Source organism: Mytilus californianus, unplaced genomic scaffold (genome assembly GCF_021869535.1).
Source record: "Mytilus californianus isolate M0D057914Y unplaced genomic scaffold, xbMytCali1.0.p SCAF_12, whole genome shotgun sequence".
Lineage (NCBI taxonomy): Eukaryota > Metazoa > Mollusca > Bivalvia > Mytilida > Mytilidae > Mytilus > Mytilus californianus.
The window spans coordinates 33,702,935-33,716,031 of record NW_026262604.1 but is presented as its reverse complement, the minus strand read 5'-3'; the positions used below and the strand labels follow the sequence as shown (position 1 = coordinate 33,716,031).

Genomic DNA, 13,097 nt, shown 5'->3' with positions numbered 1-13,097 from the left:
GCTCAAATAAAACAATTGTGCTCGAAACACCAAATACAATAATTTGATGGACAGATTTTTTTATTTTGAGCACAATAATCGTGCTCAAAATTTTTATGGCTGCAAGGCCATGTCTCTCGGTCATAAAACTTTACTCAATACTCGAAGTTCAAAATTTGTGCCCAAAACATAAAATCCAGTATTTTGATTGGTTTAACTCTGAGTCTGTGATAATCATACTCAAAAGTTTTATGATCATAAGCACATGTGTCACTGTCTTAGGACTGATAACTAAAACATATTTGTTTGATTTTTTTTTATTTGGAAAGATGGCATGTACATTATATGTAAACATCCCTTCATCAAAATGTTCAATAACAAATGCATAAGAAAACAAAACAAGTGTAAAGTTCACAAAAAGTGAAATTTAAATACATGTATAAAATATAGAAATATCAAAACAACACAGAAAGAGTACACCCACAAAACAAAAAAAATACACATTGTAATTCTATGAATAGAATAAAATACACACTGTAATTCCATGAATAGCTATAGAATAAAATACACATTGTAATTCCATGAATAGAATAAAATACACATTTTAATTCCATGAATAAGAAATACCAGGTATAAAACAACAGATTTTGTACATTCATGAATTATGACAACTTATGAAAATTAGGGACTTTTTTGGAAATGCAAAACTTATCTAAGTAAATTAAGACCTATTGTTTGACAACTACCAATCGTGAAGTAACTACTATGAGGGGGATGAAACCCTTTTGGGATGTGGGATATAGGGAGTAAAAAAGTGGGGAAGTGGGTTAAAGGGGGTAAAAAAGTGGACAATGAAAATTTGAAGGGGTAAAAAAAGTGGAATCTTGGACAAAAAAGGAAAATGACCTGTCACCCCCTCTACTATGTTTTTGCTTATGTTACAAATACAACTGGATGTACATCACTAGAATTGTAACTTGTATTTCAGAATTGCTAAAAATAATTTACTACATGTACAGAAATTGCAATTAAACATTAAAATACACAATTAAAATCATAAGTTTACAGTGTTTATTCAGTGAATATCAAGTCTACAAACTATAGGCTGTTCCATTTAAAAATACATACTACCAAGGGAAGGCACTTTCAAAATGTTGTAACCACCTATAGAGGTAAATAAAATCATTATACCTAACTACAGGCAGGAAACAAGAATATATTTTTTTTCTGGTTTGATAAAGGAGTAGGTCCAGTAAGACCCCTTTTTGGCCCCAAAATATAGCAGTTTTACAAAATTGTTACAATGTAAACTTTTAGCTATTAATTGGAAAGTATAATACTACTGCTACATAAAAATGGGCTGTTTTTGACAATACAATGGACATATATCGGGTACTAGCATCATTAAGTCATGCTAAATTACTGAAATCTTCACAATTTTAGAATTTGAGTTAAACTTTAGATGGTTTCCGTCTTAAATGAAAGTGGCCGCATTTGTGTTCATTCTTAATATTTAAATGTAAGTTGTATTTGATGATAATACATAACATATATAAAGGTTGAGAGTGAACACGGATGCGGCCACTTTCATTTTTGACAAAAAACATCTGAAAAGTGACACATTATGGCATATTTGATAGATTTTTCATATTTAAGCTTGAATTAGAGAGTCTGAAATGACTTATTCAGTTAAAATCTTTCACATAAAATAATTGAATCGACTGAAGTAGACACTTAAGAGTTTAAAAAGTGTAAAAAATCTTTCATCAGATGAACCTGAAATTTGAGGCCAAAATCCGCCCTTACCGGACCTACTCCTTTTGAATATTTTTTTTTAAACATAGTGTAATTGAATAGATTATGCTAATTTCCCTCATATGCTAAACTGTCTTAATATTCTTTATTTAAATGAGGATATGTGGTATGATTGCCAATAAGACAATTTATTCAGTGGCATTGGAGTAGACTGAAACATGGTCGTAAACTTCTAAAATGACAATGAAAATAAAAATTCCACACACGTCTATAGTCAAATTGTCTAGCGTTATTCCGTTGTCATTTTTTTATTTTAATAAATTTTTTTTGCCCTAAAGTTGGTGGAGGGGGGAGGGGGCAATTGTTCTTTTTCACTATTGATATTATAAAGTGTTTTCTTTTTAATTTGACCACAGACAATATTATTTGCTTTTATAAATAAATACCTGGGAGGGTCAAGCTCCACTTTTTTTATTTTTAAACTATGTTGGGAGTTTTTTCATCAGTTTCACTTATTTTATTGTTGCTCGCTTTAAGTTTAGTGGCAACTATTTTATGTATATTAAGGACATGAACAAATTTACAATTAATACAATAGGTAAGATCAACAAGATAGCTGGACTAGGATGAAGGGAGAGAAATTTGGACTGCCACTTGAATATAGGGATATCTTGGATAGGACAGAATACAGAAAATTAAATAAATTTTTACAGGAGGTACCTAGAATAAGAATGTATTGCCACCCATTCGATATTTTATTAGAAATAGTTGTAATTGGATCCTATCAGGACAGAATTTTTTGCAATATTTTTATCATGAGAAAATTGCGACAGGGTTTGTTTTCGCGAAAATAAAACTTTTGTTTTAAATTTTGGTAGCATTATTTGTATGCCGAATTTGAAGGAATTGTGATAATTGATTTAGCATCTTGGGTTATTTTTCAACAATTGCAATGATAAATGCATGCCAAAAAATCAGAGTTTACAGTATTACAAAAAAGCCTACCTCAAGTACTTAAAAGATATATTGTAGGATATTGGCTTATTAAAATGGTTAAAACCCACCTTGCCTTCTTTGACACTGTAACAATAAACTTTATACTTAGAATAAATTATCAAAATCTTTGACTACAATGTCTGCAAAACTTCAAAGTAGGATCCTCTCATTGTACGCAAATGAAATGCCAAAATTTGGAAGGCGTACAAACTCACAAAATGTAACAGAACAACAATCTCCATGAGCCAAAGTATGAATAAGTTTAAGAGTAAAAACTTCAAATTAACCAATGTGGATTCACTATTAATGGTGAGGGTACTTACTGTCATGATTTTTTAGGGTAATGTTTGACCACAAATCTTAATGCAAACAAAACAATTTCATATAGATTTGAATGCAGAATTAATATTTTAAACCAATAAATTATATTTCAACAAACATAAAACTCCCGAATCCAAGAAAACTGGTACCAATCATGAATGTAACCAGATTTACTTTATCCTTCAGTCTAAGGGTGTTTTTCTGGGTCCTCTTTCTATGTTCTGAATGGTAAGGAGGAGACACTGGAATAGGTAGCCATTTCAAGCTTCATTATATATGATAAAGTTGAGAAATGTTGATTAATGTATATGAAAAGGTTGTTCACTTCATCATAAGTGTCTGAAATGTTCAGTATTTTTTAAAGATCCAATTAAAAACACGATCATAATAGCCTCCAGGAATTGAACTTGGTTCACTGCAGATTACAGACTTTACTATCTCTTCCAGACCTCTCTTTCACTTTCTTCAAATCATTCTATAAAATAAAATTTGAAAAATAATTAATTAAGAAAAATTATTTGGACACAGACACAAGCAAATATATTACTAGCTAGGATAAAAATAACAATTGAGCTTGCTATATTGTGCATTCAATATAGGCATTTGTTTTTTCCCCAATCAATTATTGTTCTTGCCCGTCAATTTGGGCATATGAATTTTGATATCACTATAAAAATTTTCATTATTTTTCTTTTTTTTTACTTTTATAGGGTAATGCTGACCAAATAGGTTTATTTTGCTTACATTAAGGTGTGAAATTTTTGTGAGGGGTTTATTTTTCTATAATTTCTAGATGAAGAAAAAATGGTGATAGCCCTTCAAGTAAGATCAGAAATGGGGATGATAACAAAATATATGTGAAAGTTAAAACTGGTGAACAGGCCTTTAGCTGTTCAGTCATGAAACATAAAACAATACTCCGAGTATAAAATGTGTACTTGAAATACCTAATTCAGTATTTTGATTGATTGATTTCTGAGTCTGAGTACAATAATAAGAAATCAGGAATTTTCAACTCCACCACCCTCCCCCCCCCAGCCCCCCCCCCCCCCCCCCCCCCCCCCCCCCCCAGGTCTGACTACATTGTATTACCTGAAGTGCCATGACGGCTTTCTGATGATCTAACATCTGTGATTTCTGGTCAGTTATCTGTTTTCTTAGGTCAGATATTTCTCCCTCTAATGCTGCTTCTCTCTCCTATTAATATATATGTCATATAAATTAAAGTTTAAGTTTCTACATAAGATGAAAACTTTACCCTAAATTCAAAATCAAACTATAACATTAAAAAAAAAAGTCATATATTTCAGGGATCATAGGTAGAACTATGAGTTTATTTTTCAAACAGCCAAATTAATCAATGAGGGATTGGTTTTTATAGGAGAGATTTGAAGTTCCCAGTAAATGAACCCCACAGTGAACAATAGTTATTGTACATGTATTTAATAAATGGGACAGTTTACCTTGCAAAAAATTAAATACCCTGATAAACACCAACTGATTATGGGGAAAGGTTTTATTTCCTTTCCAATCATATGTTTAAATTTCTTTCAACAGAATATATTTGAACATTCACAAATTTATGTAATCTGACACTTTTTGTTTAATACAAGAAAAATGACAGAAAATTAAAAATTGAAAACATTTTCTGTGCAACTATCCTATGAATATTTATAGCTAGAGGCTCTCAAGAGCCTGTGTCGCTCACCTTGGTCTATATGCATGTTCAACAGGGGTCACTCTCCAACATTGTAGACGAGAATAGAATTAATGACAAAAATCTCTGTTTTTTTTTGTATCTTATATTGCTGATTATTGAAGTCTGTTTAGTTTCTCTCTATCTTCATGATTTTATTTAGCTTTTGCTCTAAACACAAAAGAGGGTAAAAAAACTCCTACAAAGAGTAACAGTCTACTTATTATATCAGCAAAATTTGACTTGTTTGTAGGTCTCGTCTTGCTTATCATTTTTGATTATTTAAGTTTCTATCTATCTATTATAATAATATCATACAAGGAAAAACGCCAAAAAAATGGTAAAAATCATAATTAAAGGGCAATAACTCCAATAAGGGGTCGTTGGACAATTTCTGCCATTTGTCTTTATTGTAGATTTTGTCTTGCTGAACATTTTTGTATATTTAAGTTTCTTTCTATCTATTATAAGTTTTAAGATATAAGACAAAAAATGCAAAAAAAATTGTACAAATCGGCATCAAAGGGAAATAACTCTAATAAGGAGTCAACTGATGATTTCAACCATAAGACTTATTTGAAGAACTTGTCCTTCTGATCATTTTTGCAATTTAAAGTTTCTCTCTATCTTTTATAGTTTTCAAGATATGATAATAGGCAAAAATCGAAAAAAAAGTGGTAAAATTTGTCATTTAAGGGCAATAACTCCTACAGGAAATTGTCTTACAGTTTTGATGTATATGGATAATTGGTAGAGCTCAACATTCTGAACAATTTTACCCTCTTCAGATTTCCTCTTTTTATAACGGTTATCAGAATAATAGACAAAACTTGCATTTTACCCCATATGTTCTATTTTTTGCCATGTCGGCCATCTTTGTTGGCAGCCAGGGTCATCGGACACATATTTTAATGTCAGATTTGCTCTAAATGCTTTAGTTTCAGAGATATAAGCCATAAACTGCATTTTACCCCTATGTTCTACTTTTAGCCATGTCGGCCATTTTGGACGGCGGGTTGGATCATCGGACACATTTTTTAAACTAAATATCCTAATGATGATTGTGGCCAAGTTTGATTCTATTTGGCCCAGTAGTTTCAGAGGAGAAGATTTTCGAAAAGATTACAAAAATTATGAAAAATTGTTAAAAATTGACTATAAGGGCAATTACTCCTTAAGGAGTCAATTGACCATTTTGGTCATGTTGACTTATTTGTAGATCTTACTTTACTGTACATTATTGCTGTTTACAGTTTATCTATATCTATTATAATATTGAAGATAATCACCAAAAACTGCAAATTTTCTTAAAATTACCAACTCAGGGGCAGCAACCCAACAACTGGTTGTCTGATTTGTCTGAAAATTTCAGGGCAGATAGATCTTGACCTGATGAACAATTTTACCCAATGTCAGATTTGCTCTAAATGCTTTAGTTTCAGAGATATAAGCCAAAATCTACATTTTACCCCTATGTTCTATTTTTAGCCATGGCAGCCATCTTTTTCAAACTAGATACCCCAATGATGATTGTGGCCAAGTTTGGTTAACTTTGGCCCAGTAGTTTCAGAGGAGAAGATTTTTGTAAAAGTTAACGGACGACGGACGACGGACACCAAGTGACGAGATAAGCTCACTTGGCCCTTTGGGCCAGGTGAGCTAAAAACGATTGCTTACAGGATTTTATTCAAACAATTGTTTAACACACATTTTATTTTGGCGTTTTATTTAATAAAAAAAAAAAATCAGACCTTTGCTTTCTTTTCCACTTCTCTCTTCAACAATTCTGTCTGAAACTTATGTTCCTCCTCTAAAATCTTTATCTTTTCTTGAGCTCTTCTTTTTTCTCCTCTTGTTAGTTCTAATTCATTCTGAAAGGACATTTAGGTTGGTTAAAAATAGAAACATAGCAATAATAATAAAACGGACAGACACCCATCATTGGGAGTTGGGTAGAAAAATGCAAAATTTACATTTTATAAGTATAATTTTTTATTTTATCTTCATAAAAATGTCAAAAAAAAAGATGTGTACTAACTACCGGGTACTGACAATTATAAGATATCTCGTATGAAACTAATGACACTAAAAGTCCAAATATTTCAAATCAAAATATCCTTGCGAAAATTAAAGCAAATATTGATAAAAAGAGATGTGGGGGTATACTAGGTATGCCCAAAGGACAGCAACCAAACAACACAAATAACCTTAATACAACTAGAGGTCTCTTTAATAAAAATAACATTGTGTTTACAGTACTTTTTTTATGTTTTACCTTAAGAGCCTCTTGTTTCCTTTTCACCGTGACATCAGATACAAAGCCCCTCGCTGCTAACTGTTCCTTCCAATCTTGCCTATAACAAAATTGCTAATGTTTGCAAATGATGTACAATAGTAAGTTTTCTATATTACAGAAACAAGAGTTCAGTTTTTTTCCTCACTATATAATAAAACACATTAATTTCCTATCAGAATTTTATAGAAGTGGGTGATGAGAAATGCAACTGTTTTCAAATCATGTTCAATAGTAATTTTTCTATCATTTTTTACTTCAATTACTCCCAAAATATCTGCTTACTTTATGTCTTTATTTCTGAAATTGAAACTTATCAAACCATGTATACAATTCATTCAAAACTTTCAGTAATTGTTTTCACATGAAGATGAATGTGAAGCTGCCAGATTAAAGCTGATACAAGTCTTGTCTTAAAATAAGTGCCCTTGTTCTATGAGTAGACTATTCCTTCATTAATTCATAAATAAAAATTAATAAAGTCCCAGTAAAAAAAACTTACCCTTGGCCTCTATCTCTGGATTGGGCCTTATTTCTGTTGGCCCCTGATGGTCCAGGAGGTAGTCTGTTCCTGATGGACTGTGGGGATACCTTCCTTACCCTAGCCACATCAATCTTCAGTCTGTTGTTGTCTTTAGTTTGTTTAGATCTGTTTTACAAATGAAAATTTAATACTATACAATTTTAATGAAAGCAAACATTCATTTTTCTAATGAAATCTCGTATGTAAGGTTCATTTTGATTGGATAACGTCACCATTTTCATGGCATCAATCCACAATTGATGCTATGAAAAGGTATGTGCAAGTGCAGAAGACGTATGCCAGATATTAAATGTATGATTTGACCTTGTTTTCTGTCAGTTTCTTTTGAATGGAGATAACAATACAGTTATCTCCTAATTCGAACCTTCAACATTAACAGTAAGGTTACGATAGTCAATGCTATTCATACCGGTACTCTTGATGTAATAAAATGATATTAAAATGATTTTTTTCATATCAAGGTTTTTTGTATCACATATTGCACATTAAAAGAAAATTTCAATTATTTTAAATTTTGTTATTCAAATAAAACGGCTAAGCCAGAAATGTCAGGATATGACTTTTGAATTTATGTGCATTTTTAAAGGAAGTACAGAAAAAGATTATTGCTTTACACAGTTATATGATGAAACAGTAACCAACTTAATTAAAGAGAACTTGTGATCTTCTAATTCTGTAAGACGTACTGTAAATTCAGAAATTATTGCGAGGTTTTTATTAATGCGAATAATGTGACTGTGTGAGTATTGCAATAATAAGAACTCACATTCTGATAACTGAAACATGGACCTTTATGCAGATTTTTTCAAAATTGCTATAATTAAACTCGCATTTTTGTCCATTCTTTCAAAATCGCAATAATAAATGCACGCAATAATTTTTGAATTTACAGTATGGGACTATAATTTGGTTTGTTCAGGTTTAGGCTTGATTTTAAACTAAAGAGTTAGTCTAAGGTTACACTGATAGATAATGGGATTTATGTAGAGATAGGGGTCAAGAAACACTGATTCTATATGGTCTGGGATATTGTATTTAAAATGGGCCAAACTTACTCGTTATTATCCTTAGAACTTCCATCAGATTGAAGATCTAACTCACTCTCTGTACTGTTGTAAGACAGACTTTTAACCTGGTGAACTTCAACCTTTCCAAAGGCCTAGAATAAAGAGATAATCAAAGAATCTAACATTGATATTATAATACCATATTTACTCAAACAAAAAATAAATATCTAAACAAATTGGATTTTTTTTTTCATTTTCAAACTTTTTGTAAGTGAGATTTATCTTAGACCAAATGGGATGTCTTTTGTTAATTACATTTGTATTGTGTTTTGGTACCTAAGTACCAATCTGCCTAAGAATCAGGCAGTGGGGAAAACATGACAAACAAAAACCCACTCAAGTTGACATTAATGTATGTTCAAAATATATAATGGTTGAAATGCACAAGAAATTAACAATTAAGGGGAGATAACTCCATAATTTGCTATCATTCTAACCAAAATTTATCTAGATATTTCTTGAATTACCAGACACGAAGAAACAAAAGACCTACCATTTCTAACTCAGGATGAGGGTACCTTCAAAATAGAGTGGTAAGGTTGGTGGGTTTTTTTCGGCCATGTTTTGAAATTTTTCTAATTTGCCTGATTCTTACAAAGACTAGCACTTAATACAGACGTAATATGGCAATCCATTTTCTTCTGATTTTTACAGTTTGTTCTTCAGTTGCACTGTTATACTATTGTCCCATGTTAGTCAGGGGTTTCATAGCTTATAAACATGTTTAACCCTGCCACATACTTTATGTGCCTGTCCAAAGCTAGGGGCCTGTAGTTCAGTATTTTGTGTTAGTTGCTGTCTACTGTATTTGTTTTTCATTTATACAATAATGATAGAAAATCAAGAGGCCATTAAAGTTAATGTTTCTACAGTTTTCCAATCATTTAAGACGAATAAATTAGATATTTGTACCATTGTCATACCTGAACTGTAAACTTTGCTGAGTTGCTGAAATCTTTGGACAGTTTCCCTTCCGGATTAGACGAATCATCACAATTCTTTCCTATAAAATATTAATAAAATTGAGAATGGAAAAGGGGAATGTGTCAAAGAGTAAAACTATATCATAATCATACTGAATCTCCTTATTTAACATCTGCATCTTAAAAGCTGTGTATCTATTGGATGATAAAAAAATATAACAGTGAATATGTCATTGAGAAAAAGTGCATGGATAAGCAAGGGAGATAATATATTCCAGTGATATTATCATCGGTTTGATAAGCCCTCAGGTTTGTGACTATTAATACTAACATTCGTATCATTAGTATGGGAAATAATTCCTAATAAGTTGTATTATCAGTAGAGAAGTAACTTCTCTCAATAGTGTCATTAGCCTAGGATGCTGGCTCACTGACTGATAAATGAGCCAGGCTGAATACAACAAAATGTATTTGTGTATTGGATGTTAGAAAGATGAAGTATGGGAAAGCATCATTTCTTGATATATGGGAGAAAATTTTTTGTTGCCACATGAAATTGTTTCAATATTCCAGCAAAATGAAATTTTGAGTAAAAATATAGCAATAAAATCAAACCTTACTAAATTACATTGTGAATCAAGTTTATTTGCATTCAGGCTGATATATTTATTATTTATATATAACACAAATATGCAATCTTATTCAGTCCCGTTCACTGCTAAAAAGTTCTATTTTGACATGGATTCTATTTTTCCTGACCTTACTGGCCCAAAGAGGAGGTTTTTTCAAGATTCTAGGCTATTGTACCATCAATAAAGGAGATAAATAAAATCATTTGTGTCATCAATGAGCAGATAACTCCTATCAATTGTCTCATTTGTTTAATCAGAAAGATAGGAGAGATATTTCTTAATTGTAAATAGATAACTCCTATTACTTGTTTCATTGATGGGAGAGATATTTCACATTTGTACCATTAGTAAGGTAGATAACTCATATCATGTGTGTCATCAGTAAGCGAGATAACTCCTATAATTTTCCTCTCACCAAATTAGAGATAATACCTACTGTTTGTTAATTCTTTATTTATCTGTATACTTGACATAGAGGCATCCACAAGTCCACTTCTTCTTTCATCATCAGAGTGGTCACTGGTATCATCTGGTTCATTACCATCATTTAATTCATCTTCAGACAGAGCTAACTCCTGCTTGATCCAATTTGGTACCTTAAACATAAAATGGTGAACAAATAGTCAAAGCTAACTCCTGCTTGATCCAATCTGGAACCTTTTATGGTAATAGCAACAAAAAATATAACTATATTAAATTCTCAAAAGTATTAGTATTTTCCTAGCAATTTAATTTCATGTTTTCAATTACTGTAAATTCAGAAATTATTGTGATGTTTTTATAATTGCGAAAAATGCGACAGGGTTATAATCACAATAATTTAAACTCGCATTTCGAAATTTTTTATATGAATTAAACAGGATTTTTCTCAATATCACAAAAATTAAAATCGCATTTTAGTCTAAAATGACAAAATCGAAATAATAAATGAACGCAATAATTTCTGAATTTACAGTATATGATGAATAAAATAGTCCATCAGCTGGTTACAAATATATATATAATCAAGTTTAGTGGCTATTTTCACCCACACATAAATTTTTAATTAAAAGGAAATAATAAAAAATGGAACTAATTCATTGTTTTTTTAGTGATTGAAATTGTTTTTGACTATAAAGTATTTTTCATTGTAAGACTTTTATAAATTGTGAAATTTTATGATAAAGAATAATAATGTGCTTTTTTTTCGGTAAACTTTCTTGAGATTTTTTCATGATTTTGTCCAAAAATCAGCCTTTTGACCTATCCCCTAGACCAACTTATAGTGCGGAATATATGGTATTTAAATGGACTAAAATACTAACAGGTCCATGGGTATCCATTTCTGATGCTTCTGATGAATATTCATCACCACCTTCATGACTAGATAAAGAGTACAGGGCCTTAGTTTCCTGTGGCACATTTAGAGTGTTTCCACTGTAACGTTTTCTACAATAGATAAACGAAAATTATCATTAGTATACAGAGTACAGGGCCTTAGTTTCCTGCGGCACGTTTAGAGTGTTTCCACTGTAGCGCTTTCTACAATAGATAAACGAAAATTATCATTAGTATACAGAGTACAGGGCCTTAGTTTCCTGCGGCACGTTTAGAGTGTTTCCACTGTAGCGCTTTCTACAATAGATAAACGAAAATTATCATTAGTATACAGAGTACAGGGCCTTAGTTTCCTGCGGCACGTTTAGAGTGTTTCCACTGTAGCGCTTTCTACAATAGATAAACGAAAATTATCATTAGTATACAGAGTACAGGGCCTTAGTTTCCTGCGTCACGTTTAGAGTGTTTCCACTGTAGCGCTTTCTACAATAGATAAACGAAAATTATCATTAGTATACAGAGTACAGGGCCTGTTTCCTGTGGCTCATTTAGAGTGTTTCCACTGTAACGCTTTCTACAATAGATAAACAAAAATTATCATAAGTATACAGAGTACAGGGCCTTAGTTTCCTGTGGCACGTTTACAGTGTTTCCACTGTAACGCTTTCTACAATAGATAAACGAAAATTATCATTAGTATACAGAGTACAGTACTGTGGCTCATTTAGAGTGTTTTCCTCTGTAATGTCTTCTACAAAATTAATATGTAAAAGATAAAGACAGATTACCATTAGTATACAGAGTACAGGGCCTGTTTCCTGTGGCTCATTTAGAGTGTTTTCCTCTGTAATGTCTTCTACAAAATTAATATGTAAAAGATAAAGACAGATTACCATTAGTATACAGAGTACAGGGCCTGTTTCCTGTGGCTCATTTAGAGTGTTTTCCTCTGTAATGTCTTCTACAAAATTAATATGTAAAAGATAAAGACAGATTACCATTAGTATACAGAGTACAGGGCCTTAGTTTCCTGCTGCACATTTAATGTGTTTCCACTGTTACATTTTGTACAACAGATTAAGGCAGATTATCATTAATATACAGATTACATGGCCTTATTTCTATATCCATTGTACTCGTTCACTCCAAGTCTGCAATATATTTGTGGACTGGGAAAAAAAGGCTTGTGGAACTAAGCATACTAGTTTGATCTTGTAGAAAGGTAGATCTGACGGAATTTCCAATCACAAATGAAGTATTTTTACATCCAAAAAATGAATTTCGTTTAAGCTGGTACTGGAGACCATCTTCAGTTTGCAACAAGTCGTAAGCTTTTTTCTCTTGATGTTGAAACACTAAATGTGACCTTCAGATGAAAATTACATAGTACAGAGCTTTAGTACAGAGCCTTAGTGTCCTATGGGACATTTAGAGTAGTATCCACTGTAACGTGTATTGTACTTGTTCACTCCAAGTCTATCACTAGTATACAGAGTACAGGGCCTTAGCTTCCTGTGGAACATTTAGAGTGTTTTGTCAAGTGTTTCATGCATTAATAAAACCATATCCCTGTT

General features: G+C 31.7%; 1 protein-coding gene across 1 annotated transcript in view; it reads right to left on the bottom strand.

Annotated features, from left to right (window-relative positions):
* Positions 1-539: 539 nt before the first annotated feature.
* Positions 540-13,097, bottom strand: part of LOC127722407 (uncharacterized) — a 44,402-nt gene continuing 31,844 nt past the window's right edge. Inside the window, exons 25-33 of the mRNA XM_052229281.1 lie at positions 11,511-11,634; positions 10,643-10,802; positions 9,575-9,654; positions 8,640-8,743; positions 7,543-7,689; positions 7,023-7,101; positions 6,499-6,618; positions 4,144-4,248; positions 540-3,526 (exon numbers count right to left, since the gene is read on the bottom strand). Coding sequence (XP_052085241.1) covers positions 3,464-3,526; positions 4,144-4,248; positions 6,499-6,618; positions 7,023-7,101; positions 7,543-7,689; positions 8,640-8,743; positions 9,575-9,654; positions 10,643-10,802; positions 11,511-11,634 — 982 coding nt within the window. The 3' untranslated portion in view covers positions 540-3,463. The remainder of the gene's footprint in view (positions 3,527-4,143; positions 4,249-6,498; positions 6,619-7,022; positions 7,102-7,542; positions 7,690-8,639; positions 8,744-9,574; positions 9,655-10,642; positions 10,803-11,510; positions 11,635-13,097) is intronic.